General features: G+C 38.3%; 1 protein-coding gene across 3 annotated transcripts; it reads right to left on the reverse strand.

Moving 5' to 3' along the window:
- Positions 1-130: 130 nt before the first annotated feature.
- loxl3b (lysyl oxidase-like 3b) lies at positions 131-18449 on the reverse strand. Of its 3 annotated transcripts, none has more exons than XM_055231119.1 (16): positions 18199-18449; positions 14358-14690; positions 13742-13905; positions 11575-11792; positions 9565-9630; positions 8461-8511; positions 7927-8131; positions 7571-7751; positions 6080-6234; positions 3964-4119; positions 2136-2295; positions 1722-1965; positions 1276-1391; positions 1055-1191; positions 834-945; positions 131-751 (listed from the first exon to the last, which is right to left on the reverse strand). In XM_055231119.1, exons 2-16 carry the CDS (start codon positions 14680-14682, stop codon positions 678-680), a joined length of 2364 nt encoding a protein of 787 aa, XP_055087094.1. In that variant the 5' UTR covers positions 14683-14690; positions 18199-18449; the 3' UTR covers positions 131-677. The 3 variants fall into 3 exon arrangements, with proteins under 3 accessions (XP_055087094.1, XP_055087093.1, XP_033843572.1); XM_055231118.1 differs by lacking the exon at positions 3964-4119 and adding an exon at positions 4957-5127; XM_033987681.2 differs by lacking the exons at positions 3964-4119; positions 8461-8511; positions 9565-9630 and adding an exon at positions 4957-5127.
- Positions 18450-19059: the final 610 nt, after the last annotated feature.

The raw sequence follows: 19059 nt of genomic DNA on the forward strand, positions 1-19059 counted from the left end.
TATGTGGGTACCATGCTGTGTATCGGATCAGTGTTTAATTGAGGTTAATTGGCTTAATGAGGCTTAAACAATTATTGTCCCATACATCACAGCCTGATTTAACTTTAAAAAGTCCCAAAGCATAACAAGGTCAGTTGTGATCATTTTATTTTGTGAAGCATGTTACATCTGTTTTATATAATAACTGAATTTTGGATTGGTAGTTCTAGACCATAAAGCTTCATAAACCACACAAAAATAACTCTACAGCGACTTCAAATTAGCTTCAGAGCACCTTTGTTTGAAATAAATACATTCAAAATTTATCAGTGGAGGCAAAATAGCTAGAAATCAGGTATTACAAAAACTTAAAGCAAAAACTTAACATAATTGTAAAACTCATTCATAACATGACAAAAATACTTTACTAATGCTTTTGTTTTCTCTGTGTAAACATCTGACATTTTAAAGCCTTGATCAAACCTTCAAAGTCATGTAGACTATTCCCTAAAATCCTGTTTGAGACATATTCATGGGTTTCCTCTTCCTGTTTATAAGCACCATTTTGAGGACTTTCCACCATTTGAATTGTCACTTGAATTGACTTGATAGCACTTGAATATTCAAGTATAAAATCATACAAAATTCACCATCTGCTGAGTCATTTTACACTAAACTAAAACTAATGTTATTTTTGATTATGAAATCTGGTTGTTTGTCTGTCCAGGGTATTTCTCAAACTTCTTCTCTGCCTCTTCACTGAAGGCATCCCCTGAAAGCCAAAAGATAAAATGAATTTACAAAAACACGACATAGAAATGCATGTGTGAAAAGTGAGGTGTAATTTAGTGTACCTGTGTGACAGTTGTGGAGCCAGATCCGATGTCCGTCATATTTACAGTTACATTTCATGGCATTGTTGGTGAAGTCACTCTCTGCCACTTCATGATTTGGATTTATCACAATCTGAAGGAAAGTGTTCAGTTAGATTTAGGTCATGATGTTTATGCTAAGCGTGGAGGACAGCTAGGAATTCTGAGGTAGAATTGGATTTGTCCATCTGACTTGGACTGACCTGTAGGATGTAGTTTCCAGGTTTGACGTCGGTGATGTCGATCCACTGACAGTCGATGTCATGGCGGTACAAGTCCCAGCAGCCCACTGTGATGCCCTGGTCCCCAAAGTTAGCACATTCGTATCTCTTAGAAACTCCTAAAAGAAACACATGAAACACACTATAAACAACCTCACTTCTATCTATTTGCCATACACTATTTAATACTGTGTAAGTCTCACCTTCTTGGCAGTCCGTGTCCTCCAGGCAGAAACTGGCTTTGTGACCTTCAGCTACTTTGGTGCCGTTGGAGTTTAACAGGTCATAGTGAGTGAAGATGTCCATGCTGTGGTAGTGACTGTTCAAAACAAAGGATTGTATCATTTGTTAGTGCTGAATCAATCTATTTTTCAAGTTTTTTTTTTCATTCTTTTCAAAACGAGCACTTTTGGACCTCTTTGTATTGACATCTACCCCTTTATGACTTCATAAAACAGATTTTGTACAGTGAATATGTGAAATCTCACTCTGTTGTCTTTATCTCAAACAGTGAATCACTCTTTACGCCTGTAGTGTTAATAATAATACTGTCCCTCATATATCATGACATTATGTAATCACCAAACAACCAATACTATCATAAACCAAAACATTTACTGAAACAGTCTGATGAGATGTTTAGCTTTACCCGTGACAGGCGTGCCAGACCCATGAGTGCCGGCCTGCTTTGGGTCTGAAGTCGGCTCGTCCGATGTTGTGAATCTGGGAGGAGAAGCGCAACAGGCGTCTGTGTCCGTATGGCCAGTTTGCCTGAGCAGCACTTTTAGACAGACAGTCCTCCTCAGCTGCACAGTACAGCATGTGCAGAGGCCGGTCCTCTATGTACACAGTCTGCTGTACCAGGGAGGCGTTCAGGATCAGGTCAGATGCAGCTGACAGAGGAACAGAGAGAAAAGTGATATATGAGTGGATTCATTTAAAGATTTATTTTCACCCAATAGTCTACAAAGGAGAGTTATTCATGAGAATTATAATGGTCTAGGGAAAAAATGCATTAACAGGTCTAGTCCTGACCATATCTTTTTCCTATGTTCCCACTCACTCTCGGAGCAGATGACTCCAGCAGCGAATTTAGCAGCGGCTCTTTGGCAGGTCACGGTTTTGTGATGTTGACATTGACTCAGAGACATCTCATTCCCGGTGCATTTCACTCCACTCAGCACCATCTCCGTCACATTACTGCTGTCCCAATACCATGTTTCCTTAAAAACACAAGACAGAACAGACACGCAAGAGGCAAAACAGGGATATGGTCAGAGAAAAGTCAACCACAATGTAATGACTACAAGAAAGTTTTCTGGTGAAAGTTTGTGGACACCAGGAATAATAGTTATCACTGTGGTAATAACTAATGGGGATCCTAAATAAAGAATAAAGAGGGGTCCACCACCTTCTTCTTTCCATGGAGATGTTATTACTTTACCTAAATGTTCCACAAACTTATCCATCTAGCATTTAATTTCATTACATGTGTTTTATTGCCTGATTGAAAACATGCATTGTTACTGTGAGCGGGGTTGCCTCTCCATATATGCGGCCTGAAACTTGGCCTGATGGCACAAACAGTTTGTCGTCATGGAGATGGATTAGTTTATTGCCATACTGTGGAACATTCTAAGCAAAGTGATAAGCATACTCATTACCTGAAAGTTAAGCAGCGCATATTTATCCTATCATATCAAAACTGACTATAGTGTGGCTTTAATCTGAAATATACAATTGTTGTTTATTTGTCATTTCCTTCAGTGTTTTTTCTAGGACAGATCCTGGTGTTAGGGCTGGTTCAGAGGTATTGAGCTGTGGATAGACTATACAAAGAGAACAGCGATCCAAAATAAATGACTTCTATCTAAAGGGCTTAAAAGTATCCCATACAAGACATTTTTCAATGTAATGTACTTCATTTAGTTCAGATTTAGTCTGACATATTGCTTTATGCTTGAGTCCGTGTAAGAGCTCAATAGATCTCAGCTAATGCATGGAATCTTACACCCACCCAGAAAACTACTGTTTCCACACAACTGTGAAATCCATTTACTCAGACAGTAACCAGTTAAACAGTAAAAACACCACCACAAACAGCCTTGTGAAGGATTTAGGTATGATTTAAGAGCTCCTCTTTTATTTGTAGCAAAAAATATTGTTTTTTCTAATGATTTATGATGTCTTTTGTGAAGATTTCCAGGTGTTCAGATAATCATAAATCAGAGTAAGAGGCCATCTGGGCACTGTTTTAAAGAAAGGATAAATAAAATGTGTTCTGTTTTTAAGCATACTAAACTGTGTGTTGAAGGGAATGTTATGCTGGAATAATGGAAAATATATACCAGTAAATCACTCACCATTATTTATGATGGAAAAGAGAAATAAGGATAAAAGCATACTTCAAAAATGTAGTCTTATACTTGACATGAAGTTGCTTAAAACTACAAGGAACTATTACTTTGGTTATTTAGTAGTACAGTTATTATTGATTATTTTTCATGACACTGTAGAAATATCTGTGATGAAATTGGTTGATTTCAGATTGAAATTCTAATTGAAATTTCAGTTTTTAGAAGAAATATTCAAAAACATTGCTGCTGTAAGTTAACCTCCTCTCTTTTCCCTGGCATTTAATTCTAACTAGACAGGATATCTTGGTGTTTTATTGTTTTATTGTTCTTTGCCTATGTATTGAATCGTCTGTATTTTTTCAGCTCAAGTTGCATTTAAATGTGCAATATAAATAAAATTTAATTGAACTGAGGCCATTTACAGCAGTGATGTGGCCTATTATGCTGTCATATTTATCAAAATACACTTAAATTAAAACTTTTTGGCCAGTTCACTGTAATGTAACCTGAACCCGGCGACTGTCCTATACTTACAGTGATGGCATGCATGGAGTAGCCGAGCCCTAGCTGCCTGCAGACCACCATGGCTTCTTTAGTGGTCCATCCCGTGCTGCAAACTGTGCCCCACTTGGAGCCAACCTGAACCTCCACGCGGCCCTCGTACCCGGTGCGGCCGCCCACTATCCGAATCTGCACAGAGGCCCTGCAGGGAGTCAGAGGGGGCGCGTATCCTGTCCCGTCTGTGACCTGTCTGCACTCACACTTATACTGGATAATACTGTATAATGACGGACTGGAGACGTGGTTAAAGCGGCGGCAGAGTGGTTAGTCTTTTTTAGGAGAAAACTATAGCGAGGTTTCCACATGAGGTCACCACTCTGAGCTGTGATTTAGTTTGATTAGAAAGAGGTGTAGCCATGGGAAACAGACAAGCAGCTAATACTACTACTGCTGTTATGACTGCTACGACGACTCCACATGCATTGTTAATGAGTGAACCACAAATTTACTCACCTTCAGAGGAAGAAACTGGTCGCACTAATGTTTTAACATATTGATAGAATTAATTCAATTCTATAGCAAGGGACTGGGTATCCTCTGTTCCGAAAATGAAGTCAGAAATACTTGATATTAGAATATAAAAACACTGACAGTGATGATCCATTTTGTTATAAGTTTTTATTTGATGCACCTCTTCTATTGTCTGTGTTAAATAGTATTGCAAACAAGGATAACTAATAATGGATTAATAAACACTGAAACATGTTTGAAGCTTACAAACATGTATGGAAATGTAACTGCACTGACACCAAGTTGCAAGTCGATTAATGGAGTTTTAGCTGACTACTACATATGTAATAGATAGAATAATACAAGGATCCCCAAAAGACAGTCTCCTTCAAATTTTGGTCCAGGTGGTTCAAGGACTTACTTGGTGTTGCCTGGTTAGCCTTGGTACCTGCTTTACTTACCGGTAGTTGTTAGTTAGGGACCTAATTAATAACCCTGGCTGTCATAGGGACCTACTTGGTTAGCCTGGTTAGCGTATCCGAGCCCCAGCTGCCTACAGGCCACAGTTGCTTCTTTGTTGCTCCAGCCCTCTCCACAGACCAGGCCCCAGCTCTCGGTGCCATTAGCGTCCGAAATGAGCAGCTCCAAGCGCCCCTCGTACCTCGTCCTACCCCCCGTGAGGCGGATCTGTGAGGGGCAGGTTAGACACTACAGCAACAGACACCTCTGAGGGGCATAAAAACTCCAAGTACGGATGGATGGATAAATGGGCTATTTGGGTGATTTTTTATTTTACAAACCATTAAAAAATTCAGAATCTCTAGATAAGCAAATAAAAGTTTAGAGACTATGTATTTGAACTTGAGCAATATAATAAGGATTTGAATAGGAAGTTCAAATGTTGCTGTTGTGGAGTTTTTACTTCCCATCACATGGTGTCTGTGCATCTACAGAGTAGGACCGGGAGATATGGCAACTTAATATCATGATTTTCTCATCATTATCCTGTATCATGATTTAAATGTTATCACGGTTCATGTTTATGTAATATCTTTATGTAGTTTTCAGGAGGTAATGAAAGCAATCTGCTCTAAGAGTTCACTCTTAACTGTGAATGGTTAAATCCACCTGTCACTCACTCAGAGCCTTAGGAGGACAGAAGGAGTGGGTGGGGAAAAGTGTGTGAACAATGAGCTACAATAAACAGTGAAGCATTGAATCATGACAATGTCACCAACGTAGATTATTGTCCATTCTGTTTCTATCACCATATTACCCAGCCCTACTGAAGATTAGTGTTAATTAAAAAGAAATGTTAAAATGTCACTATAGGGGCTAGATGTACTTTTAATATTGATATGATATTTCTGATTATTATGTGTCCATGTTTCAATCTATCTGGGTGCTGTCTCCACAATGACTGCGAACTATACAGTAGGTTTATCTCAAAAGTACATGTAACCCCTAATGTGTCACAGCTTATAAGAATATTAGTAAAACAACTGTAAACTCTGAAAATATTAAATGCTTTTAAAAAAAGATTGAGAGGTACATACAATAAATTGTATGTACACTTTTAAACATCTAAATTATAGACTAACAGGACAAAAATAATGTGAGAATGCGATATTTGTCTGACCGAGTTCTCCAGGCCGAGGTAGGGTATGTTGCAGCGCACAGCGGCGTCCTCCGTGTGCTGACAGTCTTCAGACGTGACATTTTTAAAGGGACAGTTCCAAATCGACTTTTCTGTCCCCACACACTTCACCTCGTTCATGTAGATCGGACCCATTGCTGGCCAATATAAAAATACATCCTGTTTACTACATATATTTAACTTTGTGATATTATAATAAACAATGTCTATGACAACAGACTTAGACATATATAAACGAAGTCAATAATTTCTATAATTAAAACAAAAAATCTTGCTGAAATCCTCATGCTAAATTTCACTCATGGATCATAGCAGCTACAACAGATTAGTATTTCTTAAGAAATAGAAAAGATTAGTATTTCTTAAGAAATAGAAAAGATTAGTATTTCTTAAAAATACAAATAAAAAATATAACTGCTAAACAAGTCTAAATTAAAACATTGGTAATTGAATATAAGGAGACAAGGAAGTGGCATACCACTCACCCCCCACCAGAAAAGTTACATAGAGAACCATTTATGTGAACGGAAAAGTACTGATAAATTACTGCATTTTATAACTTATAGTGACCAAGCAGCCTTTGATTTTTGCTCAGTCATGTTTGCAGAGCTGCGTCCATTAGCTCCACATTCCTGGCCTAAACTCCAAGTCCTTCTCATAACGCACCTCCTCCACTCGCCTGACTTACGCAACTTCACTGAAAGAAATTCCTTCAGTTGCATGTTTCCGACTCTGGTGACGTTTGGGAATTTTTGGGACTAAAAACGTGCGGCATTCACGTCCATCTTTGCACAGGGCTGTGTTTTGTGAAGAGTCTACTGTGGTGGAGATCGTCAAACAGAGGTTAATGTCCACACCTAAGATTCCCAGAACTTAAGTAGAGACACAAAGACTGACTGTGTCTCGCAGCAGTTTAGCCCAAATGTACTGGTCCTTTCATTCATATTCATTCATACTTTACACAGTATGGAGTATCCTACTTCCCCATCACTGATGGTTAGGACAGGAAGTATTGGAGACACAATATAACCAGTAATGAATAGTATAGCATTCATTATTTGACACTGGGTCACAAAAGTCTAAGATGGGAATGGGATGTTAACTATATGGGCCAAGCAGGTCAAATCTGTAGACGCAAATCTTGTAATAATTCAATCCCTCTATGAAATATACAAAGCTGGTAAGTCAGACTATTTCCTTTTTAGTGTAAAACTAAAGCAGGGTCTCAACTCACTTTGCATTACCTGCTCGTCTACATAGAGACAGATAAGTTTAATTTCACATTCCTTGCAAAGCAATCATACCATGTCCATGTGGACAAGAAGGTCTACTCTCCTCCAGAAAAGTTAAATAGTGCACCTTTAATAATCATGTGGCAAAATTCAGACATCGCCAAATCAAACTTGTTGTATTACTTGATAAGTCTATTCTGTCCTTGTATATTGCAGTACATTCATGACAGTGCGTTTTCACCTTGTCCCATGCGCGCCCCGGTCAGAGCCTCCTTGGCGCTGCCAAAGCCCAGCTCTCTGCACACGACACTGGCCGACTGCAGGTTCCAGCGATCGTCACAAACTGTGCCCCACTCCGAGCCTTTGAGCACCTCCACACGGCCCTCACCCACCTTCGCTCCTCCTTTCAGACGCACGTTGGTCTAAACACAGACACAAATGCACAAAGATACACTCAATCAATCAATCAATCCATGAGTGCAAATATGTAAACTATGACTTTTAGAAAAATGCAGGTATTAAGGATGATATGTTTTACAGAAACATAACATTAGTAGTTTTAATTTTGAGAAAACAAAATTAATAAGGCCACTTTACTGATGTTTTGAGTTTCTTCTTGAGCCCAGAGTTCTGCATGAAGAGTGGTCCAGGCATACAGCTGACCACCGCTGCAGACCCTCCACAGGTGAAGGTGCCATTGGGTTTCTTGAACTCCAGGGGGCAGGCAGCGAGATGCACTTCTGTTCCGGTACAGGCAACAGAGTGCACGTGGTAGTAGCTCTTCTGACGCTCTAAATACAGCCTGAAATATACAGATGTATGCATGTTACTGAAGTGATTTTAAAAATCACTCTCATACTGCTATGGTCGGAATGATTCTCTGAACTCTACAGACACTCAAACCCATACAAAAAGATCTTTTTATAACAAAGACAGTTGCATTACTTAGGTGGTCAACTAAAAAAAAATCTATTGCTGACTACTCAGCTACTAATATCTTTAGTTGCAGCCCTATACTTCCATTATTATCCATTGCCTGTGAAGTTACAAAACATAGTATCAAAGTTCTGTTGAGACAGTTGCATTTGAGCATATTTATTTTCTTATAGGAGAAAACAATATGCTGGTTACCTTTTGCCAGCATTGCTCAGTTTAGTGTTAACTTTAGGTTTAGGTGTCTGCCTGCAATGTAAACAAGAGGTAGAAAGTAAAACAACTGTACAAATGGTACAAAATGTTACCAAAAAGCATGTGTCCAGTCTATTACTATTATTCCGTGAGAGCTTGAAGCTTATTTAAAGGTACACAATGTAATTTTTCTGGTGGAAGTTCAATAACATCTCCATGGACACAAGCAGGTGTCAAAGCCTCCCCCAGAAAAGTTACACAGTTAAAGTTAAATAGTGAACCTTTAACATCTATTAAATCTAACTAAAGCAAGCAGGAGATAAACACTAACATCGATGCACTGTATGGGAAAGTTAACAGTATTTTTTTTCAAACATTTTACCTCATTATATTTTGTAGTATCCCACACCCAGACACAGACACTGTTTGAAAAATACTGAATCTTCTATTTGTCTTATACAGCTAAAGTCCTAGCCAGTGATTCTCAAATATCACCTCAAGTATCACCTCATAAAATTCCAATATAGCTTAAAAATAGTCTAAAGCAGAAAACTAGGTTTAAAAGTAGATCTAAACCAGGTCTATAGCATGAAAGTACAGTTTTGACAGTAGTGGATCAGAGGTTATTGCAGATTATACAAATCCTATACAATCCTATTCAATCTACTGTTGTGTTTTTAAGCAACACCTCTCACTTTCACTTTGCCTAAGCATGAATGTGGCGTGTGAGTGTACTACAGAGTGCATTAGTGAAGCTGTAAAGCTATTTTGAGCATCAAGAAAAGCACTATTCAAGGGTTTCAGAGTTCAATTTGCATCATCGCCATAGAAATTAACGATTTAAAAGACAATATTATATTATTTCAGTGGTGGACAGCCCTTAAAATGGCACCTATAAACAAAAAAATGAAACCCCTGAATAAAATAAATGCATCTTTGGAGAACTAAGAGTCTAAGCTACAAACTACACACTCTACAGTTACAGGTAAACTCTACAGGTGAAACCAATCGTCAGACTGCTCAGAAGCGACTGGGGCAGGCAGGTGCAGGACAGGGGTTGACAGGGGCAGACTAGAGCAGGATGATGGGTTTCCGTTCACACTGTACCTTCCACTCGATACAACATTGACCTTTGACTTGGACACCTTCACAGCCGCACGCTTTTTGAGGCTTCTGCAACAGCGAGACGCACAGATTCATCGCACGAAGGTGACAGACCAAAGGCAAACACAGGGGAAGGATGCATATAGACCACAGGCACATAGAGGGCATTTACTCATGTGCCAACAAGTGTGGAGCCTAAAGGCAGACCGAAAATTATGTAATGCAGAATCAGTGTCATAAAACCAGGAAAAGGTGATGCAAAAAAAAAAAAAAAAGGAAATCATCACAATTTTCCTAGAACTCAGGTCATGATATTCTTTGCCTGCAGTGTTCCACAATATGGCACTAAGCTTATTTATCACTTATTCATTTGTTTTCAGGGCAAAAAATATATTGTCTTGACACCTCCTTGTCCTCACGGAGACAGATATGTTTGTAATGCCTGTAATGCATTATTGTGAAACATTACATGCAAATCAATAATATATCCATGGAAAAGATGTTTAATAAGTTTTTGTTTAATCAAATGAGGCTTGTCCAGAACAACGAAAACAACGAAAACATTACTCAACAAAAGCTTATTGTTTCACTGATATCAGATTTTTGTGTGGTTGGATGGATAAAGTGGGATAAAGTGGGGTAAAGCACCTTAAGTGGGATAAAGGGCCTTATCAATATAAATGATCAGGTTCAACACATTTTTTAAATAAAAAGAAAAAACCCAGACTGATACACATAAATCCTGCCCATTTGAGAAAGTGACATTCTAATAATCTCATCCCCTGATACTCTTCACACTCCAAAAGAAGAGACAAACTTTACCGAGGGGTGCTGTTACACATCTGCAGAGAATCAGTTTGGAGACCAACCAAGAATGTGTTTGGCTCACACATACCAAACCACTGTTCAGGACTCAAGAGTCAATAAACAGGAAAAGCCCATAGAGCTATAATCCAGTAAATGTGACAATGCCGGTTAAACCTTAACAGCCAAGTCTCTCTCACACTTTTGGTAGAATTGTTGCCATAAATTGGGTTCTCTGAGTTATGGTAATCAGAATACTGAGTCTTTATTGGCCCTGTCTATTGAATAATTTATAATATAGCCATGCATGTTTTTCTTCTTCCCAGTGACAAAGATATACTTCTGTCTTGAAGTAATAGTACTTACAAACAGACCAAATTTGAGACAAAAGTTGGAAGTAAACCTGAACAAAACCAGGACCTAGCCAGGACTGATGTAAATGCTTTCCCACCTCTAGCCTTGCCTCACAAAGTTAATCTTACAAAAAAAAAAAAAAACTATTATGGTTTAGAGTCTAAAGCAGCAGAAATTGTCTAAATTCTTCTCCCTATAGCCTCAGTTTCTTTACAAAGATGATGTTTTTTTTGCGTCTCTTTGTGGTCTAAGTGTCACTCCTTCCTCAACTGAATCCAGAGGAATGTCAAACAGGCTGCAGCAAACACCAAACAATAGTTAACATGCAGGTCAACACAAAACTGACCGGTTTACTGGTATCTGAAATATGACTTAAGCCTTATATCAGGAAGTAGGACTACATAGTTTTAAAATAATAAATAAATAAATAAAATGTAGTTGAGCGTTGTAGTAGGGACGGGACAAGCTCGTGCTACAATGACAACGACAATAAAAATCAAATAAATCCAAAATTGTAAACTAGATTGCTCAACTTAAACTATGTCTTGTCTTGTCTTGTGGAAATTGTGTCTCTTCCCACCCCTATTTGCAATACATATTTATAAAGTAGGATTCTGTGCACACTGTAAACAACGCCAGGAGCATTAACATTTGAGAAAGAACAGCACAGCAATTTTTGTGTTGTTTTTTTGTAAATCTCCCATAGAGTTATACAGGGTCATAGATGCAACCAATTGACACCACGTTAAATCCTATGAGACGATCAAATAAGATGTCGGACCACACTCTTACACTCCACGTAAACAGTATACACTCCAATTCATAGACAGTTGTATGTGGAAGCATTGGACTCACTTGTAGAAGTTCTTGTTGACTTTCCTCTCGTGTGGGAATCCCAGCATGCCGCAGACCACACGTGTGTTTTTGATGGTCCAGCCCACATCACAGACCTGCGCCCAGCCGTCCTTGTACCGCACCTCCACCACCCCTTCTGTGACGGGACGCTTCTTCTTGGCCATGTTCACCACAGGACGCAGCCGCACCTCCTCGATCTTATTCTCATCCACCTGGGCCTAAGCACACAAGAAGAAAAGTTATAATAGGTCTCCAAGCAGGCGACGGGTGGCAGGTTAGAGGTCAGATCTCTGGAGAGGCAACACCGTTCACATTAAGAATGATTTTTTGTAATAAAATGTCTATAATGGAAAAAGCCTAAATGTAAGTAATAAACTACGTTGTTTGTGTAATCCCTCAGTCGTCCAAGTGGGGTTTAAACCAGAAGATGGTTGGATTGTGTCAACTGTGCAAAAGTAAATAGGCTGCACCAATTATCCAGATGTTCATTGAAGAAGTTCTTTCTAAAAACTGGTGTTCAGTTGACAGAGTTCAACCTTCTTTTGCTATAATAGGCTGTAAATTGTAAATACAAAATATATAAAAGTAGGTCACACATGTCTGGCGAAGGCCTTTTCAGGTCTACCATGTGCAAATGCATTTATACAAGTCTACACTCTGAGTAATGGAGTGATTTTGGGTCTTATTGTATTACGTATTGCTTGTATGTGGTAAACGTGACTATCACAGACTGCTGGCTTCCCTCTGAGTCACTTCCACTGTGGTTTATTTGGAAAAAGTCCTGGATCAGTTTCAGAGTCAGGTCTGGCAGCCACATTTCAGCGACTCAAACAAATAGCTGGAGAAAGGGAGAGTTATTGACAACTAAGTAATACTAAGAAACATTGATTTGAAGTCCACAGGCCATCACGTAACTTAATGTAACTTCATCATGTAACTTAGACAAACAGTGCTGCAGCCAAAATAATACATCTTAATATATTTATATCTTTGTAAATTGGCAAACATCTACATAGGATTCATATGCTGGTGATTTGTTTTTCAGATCTGTGGGCCTTATTAAACTATACTTCAAACTATACTTAGAAGGGACACAAGTGTAAAATAAACTGAAATATAACTGAACAAAAAAAACAATATGATCTAGTAATTGACTATTAAAATAATTGTAATTGTATTTCTATCATTCTTATCTGGACTAAACACATGCCAAAAGATCTTTTATAACAAACACATCAATTAATCAAAATGTCAAAAAAGAATAAACAAATAAAGATTTTCATTAATAATAAATTGTATCTACCACAGTGCCATTAGTCGCTATGGTATTTAAAAATCTAAATATTCGATGGACATAATCAATTTTACTAGTTGACTAACTGAAAAAGTAATTGCCAACCAGACTAAAATAATCATTAATCCTAAAATGCAGCATTCATATCTAAAATACAGTCAGCTTGATTCTCAACATTTTAATCTAGTAATTTAATGTATTAATTAACACATTGCTGGATATGGTAAAATATTTTCGTTGGACAGGCCTCACGGACCAAAATGTCTGAGGTCACATCCCTAAAACAACGGTACGACTCTGCACTGATCTGAGACAACAGATCAATTCAGTGAGAGGCCTTTTCCATTCACAGTACAAACACTGTACAAACTCTGAGTAAACTATGGAGGCTTCACACAGTGTAGGTCTAACCAGGAGCAGATGTGTCTCACTGAACCATTTAACATCACTGAGGTTCAGATGCACAGAGCCCATAGGCACAGCACTCACGGCTGTTTATGGTCTTGTAACTGTAATGAGCAAACAACTGTGAACTCATGAACTGGCTTGGCACTGTTATAATAGCAAATAAATGTATGATGTATATTTTTATTGTCCACAAAGCAAAGCATTTCAAAAGATCTTTTAAATTTTAGAAAATAATTAAATATCAACTACTGAGCTAACAGTTAATTGATACTTTCCAGTGATCACGCTAGGAAGGCATCAATGTCTATGGAGGAATGTTCAGTGGTTGCCATGGTGACACATTGCACAAATTAGCTAACACAGCCTGATAGGTTTTTAGCTCAATATACAAATCACAAGAGTTTTGCACATACATTTTCGTAAAGATCTAAACTTTGAGGGTAGTATGTTTCAGTAGTAACTTACATCAATGACGTTTGAGTCCACAAACCCAGGGATCCTTTCATCTTTGCACACCACCCCAGCGTCTTCATCGTGGGTGCAGTCACTGTTTCCCCAACCGCGAGATCTGCAGTTTTCAATGCTCTTCTCTCCACCGTTACAGTTCACATTGTCCAGCCAGATTTTACCTGAAGAAAAGGTCAGACAATTTGTGGATTAGGTGAAAATAGGCCAGATGTAAATTTTTTCTGTTGACCCGCAATCACACTCACAAAAACACACTGGTTGAAGTGCATTGCCCAAGGACACAGCACCAGTGCGCACTAGAAGGAGCTGGACATTAAAAACAAAACCCTAAACCAGTGTATCTCACAGGATTATATATAGAGATTACACTGGCACAACTCATCCATATTTGAATCTGAAATTTTATTTAATATAATTTCTGGAGAATATATTTCACTAATTGTGTTTATTACAATGCTACAAGAATAAAGAATAATTTGTTTCACCGTTGTTGTTTAGCTTGTTTTTAGACAGTGAGGGAAAAAAAAATATGGGGGGAATCATGGTCTACTCTGTTATTTGTAAACACTACCTTATAATCTTATAACCCTTAACTATTTTGAGAGGCTCTGACCTTGTCCTTTGCCGTACTTAGCGCTGTGGGTCCATCCCGTGGCGGAGACGAACCCCAGTTGTCGACAGAGGACGTTGGCGTTTTGAATGGAGAAGTCGTCGTCACAGATGGTGCCCCATTCGCCCTTATAGAAGAGCTCCACCCGACCCTCGTTGTGTTTTCGGGGGTATCCGGTGAGTCGTACTCGGAGCCGATCTGCCTGAGATGCGGAGGGGGAGGGCAAAGGGGAGGCAGAGGGCGTTGGTGTGGTTTGTGATAAGCATGTTGGTAGTAGTAGACCAAGTAGCAAGATGGACAAGTGGCACCGATGCTTGGATCTGTCCATTGGCAAGGCTGCATAAAGAGATAAGATAAATTTCATGTAAATTGTCAAAATTCAGATTGCATTAATATTAACTTGGCATAATAGGTTCGTCTGGATACCTTTGCTTATTCTAGTTAGTTTATGACAAGTAAATAAGACCACCTGTACGTAGTTTGGTTAGACTGTGGAAAAGGACTAGCCAACAACAACAACAACAATTATACTATACTATTTTAGAATTGCATGACAATATGAGTAATCAGGATCATATTGATACTTTGCATCCACTGTCGTCTATATAGGGTTGTCAAAAGTATCAAAAATCTGTACTAAATATTTAAGTATTGGTAGTAGTTAGTATTAGTTAGTTAGTATCAAAACTAGATAATTTTAACAAGTACTGCTACATAAAGACACATCAACAGATATGAACTTCTTGAAAAGCTTTAGGATGATCATGAACGGTACCAGAACTAGTATAAGACACAAATACCTGGGTGTGTGACTGAGGAATTAGACAGATATAAGACCTCATGGTAATATTAGAGATCACTATTGTTTAATGTTGACAATTACATTCTACTGTCTAAATAAAGAGTGTTATTTACTATCATTGGTTTTGAGTATCGAGCATATTCCGTAGTATTATATAGTTTGAAGTTTTAGTATTGTGACAGCACTACTACTGCCATGACATGTTATACATCTGTAGTGAGTAAAAGTGGTCCTTGTGTTGAAAAAGAAATGCTATTGTTGTCAGTCCAGATCTTATTTTATCTGCAGAATAAAACAGTGATAGATGTGGCTCAGTGAACACCAAAGTGAAACTATGCAGCACAGATGGATCAGGGGAAGAGAGCTTATGAGCTGATTGAAGACATCTGCTCCTCTTCTGAGCTTCTATAACAGAGTGACATAAGAAAGATAATTAAATGCAGACTACTTTAATTATTAGAATATTAAGGACTTTGTTTATTATTGCCCATTTAAGGTCAACACTCAACACATTCTTGTATGATAGATATGGGAAAAGGTTCTGCATGTTTGTTGTTATATTACTTTATTGTTTAGATTACAATGAGGGTAGCAAATAATTATGAAAAAGTGTCAACTTGAATGTACTAACTGAAATCCAAACTTTCATTCTGAGTATATAATGCTGGGCTTATATAATTATAAATGTCAGGATTAGCTGTATGCATCATATGATCCTCTATAAAACAAGACATGGTAGTAGTGTCTGTATAATTATTGACTGATAGTGATAATACTGAAAATGACACACATTTCACTATCATTATGGTATCAAAATTGGTATTGAGTATTGAGATTTTTCCTTAGTATCAAAATCAAGTTTGAAGTTTTAGTACTATAACACTATATATAATTATATAGTAACTTTCACATGCAGCCCTTCACCTAAGTAGCCTAAATACCCACTGTCTAATTTAGTGAGCAGTGACCCATGAAATAGACCTGTCAATCAAAGCTACATACCAGAAAACCAGGGCACCGTCATGTTTGAAAAATTTGTAAAAACAAACCCTTGAAAGAATCCCCCATTTAGGGTAATTTGGATTAATGGCAGAGCATGTACAGTGGGTATAAGTAGCCCCACATAGACGTCCCTTTGAGGCTGTTCCGTATGTGGAGGGGGGCAGGTTGTTCAGACACAAATACAGTAGTGTAGTATGCTAGTACAGGGGCCATAGACTGAAACTGGCCTTTTCCAAAACATGTCTGGTTGTCTGCATGTCGCACTGAATGAATGCCACGTGACTCAGGGCTTTATAACAGGGGTGAACAGTGTGTAAGTTTGAGATTTTTATCACTTGTAACATATATTCCTAGTTGCAATTGACCCATCCAATAGTGCATAAAGAGGAGAAGAAAGACAGTTAGGTAAACAATAATAAAACTTTTCACAAGTGTTATTGATATCATATCGCCTGGCAAATTCAGAATGACATTTCTCTGTATTTTTCACACAGATTGATATCAGTCTGGTCCCTATGTCCTCCGCTACGTCTCAAGCCCAGTCAAACGCGATCGTGCAATCAGATTTGTTCTTTTCAGTGACACATGTAAAACAAAGACGCTCATTGGTCACCTATGACTCACTCATAAAATCTAAGTTATCTCACCTTAGATCAACAGAGTTTAGTATTTTGGCCATTGATGCTGCAGGAATCTGTGATGTTATTCAGCCCCCTCTGGTATTTTTTTCCTTTACTTTTTCGTTATGGAAAGAACAATGCATGTCCCCAATTGGCTAATCCACCTGTCAGTCACGCCCATTGGAAAGCAGGGACATTCACCGGTGACCAGACTCACATCTTTGTTCAGTATTGAAGTGTGTATTCTGGATCCCAGGTAAAATATCATAACTATATGTTCCAAGTAAATAAATCAATAACATTTTTATGTAACTTTTCTGTTGGGGCAACATGCTCGTCTCCATCGGGCTGGTTAAATGTCTGAAATACCTTTAAAAACATGCATTTACTGAATGAGTGAGTAGATTCGCCTCTTCACAGATTAGACCTGTAACTGGTCTGGTACTGTCACCTGCTTGTCTCCATCAATGGAGATAGATAAGATTAATGCCACACTGTGGAATATTCCAGGTAAGCATAACATCTAGCTGTGGCAAGCAGGTGGCAGACACTCCATCAGAAAAGTTCCATAGTGCACTTTTAAATACGGCAGGTGAACTATTAATGAGGTGAACTGGTTTTAAACTTTACAAAGTACATGTCTTCAGAACTTTTCAGACAGATCCATTTACAGTAATGAATTAATTTATTTGACACATATTTGAGACTGATTTGGGGGAAAGTCTGTGTTTCCTCTTGCATTCCTAACATTTTTCATTTGATCAACATTTATTTAACTCTCCACTGAGACATGCTACTGCTCAGCTTTGCACTAGGAGCAGCAAATAGTTTAGTAGGTGGGCTTCTAATGTAGAAGCCAGCCTATAGCAGACCTACAGCCTGACGTTATTCATTCTTTGTACAGTTATTACTATTATTTACAGCCGCACAATGACTTATCTGGTTTATTGTTCCTTTAGTTGAAATTACTTCTTTCATAGTTTGAGAGTAATTTACACAAAGGAAAAGACTGGACTTAAACCAACCCAATGCTATAAGTTGTATTTTTTCATAATATTCTCTAATATTTTAATACCAGCAGCACTTAGATCACTTTTCTTCATTAATTTTACTCACTGTCAATAGTTTTGACGCATTTCAAGTTTAGTCTGGATTTTGTGAACTTTAAAACAAAAAAACAAAAAGCTAACCCAATTGCTGCCAAAACATGTAGCTGTCATGCTAATTAAAGTAGGAAACTTTAATTAGCATGGCAGCTATCTTTACACATGATTAAGCTTTTATAGCCTAATTTGTGACCACTGACATTGTTCTACTGGTTAATTGCAAGATTTTAAGTACATTTAAAGATTACAGCCTACAGTGAAAGACTAGGTTGTGTTAAATAAAAGTTATTCTAGTTTAGCTCATATTTTCTTACGTTGTCTTAACGGTGGAGGCGGTTATAACGGCCCCAACGGACAGTGGCAGCTCCGATGAAAAAGATCTTTGTCCAAGGTTGAACCAGCGCCAAAAATCTGCTAAAAAAATAAAATTATTAATCCAAAAGATGCGTTAATGTGAGCATCTAAAGCCTGGGTTCAATTTGAGGCCAGCGAGGTGCCAATTAACGTGAGTGAGAGCTGAGACCCAGAGTAAATTGCCAGCTGTACAGCCTCCCGCCTCCCCGCGCGTCAGTGAGGCCGGGAGAGGAGAGGGGGAGCCGGGCACAGCGCAGAGGAGGGACGGGGCGGGCTTTGGGGCTCTGGGAGGACCCTAACACTGACTCTTTCATGGATCTAACACCAAAACACGTGTATTTTGGACTAAAAATACACGCAACGATCTGTGATTTTGAGGTCGAAAAACAGGAAACACTTAGCAAATGTAGGCTAGTGTACATAAGGAATCATATAGAAATGCAAGGCTAGTTTCCCTTGTAATTTATTATGAGGCCTATTTAAAACTGACTCATCTCTCTGGATATTTATTTGCATGTGTTTAATGAATGAAAATGTAGGCTTACCTTTTCTTCTTCAGTGATTTAGGCTACTTACCTAAAAAACACAAGATTTCAAGTTCAATTCCCCTTTCATTAATTTGAATTGTATTATTATAATATCAGCATCCATTGACAATGTTGTCAATGGATGCTGATTTTAATCACCATGTTTTTTGTAAGTAATATATTCTTAGCTTTACTTCTACACCCATGGTTAAAGTACTTTATGTTTGGCATGGTTACCAAACGGCTGAAACTCGACTCAACCATACAGTTGTCTAGCCCACAAAGTTGAAAGAA

This window comes from Periophthalmus magnuspinnatus, chromosome 22 (genome assembly GCF_009829125.3).
Source record: "Periophthalmus magnuspinnatus isolate fPerMag1 chromosome 22, fPerMag1.2.pri, whole genome shotgun sequence".
In the NCBI taxonomy this organism is placed as follows: domain Eukaryota; kingdom Metazoa; phylum Chordata; class Actinopteri; order Gobiiformes; family Gobiidae; genus Periophthalmus; species Periophthalmus magnuspinnatus.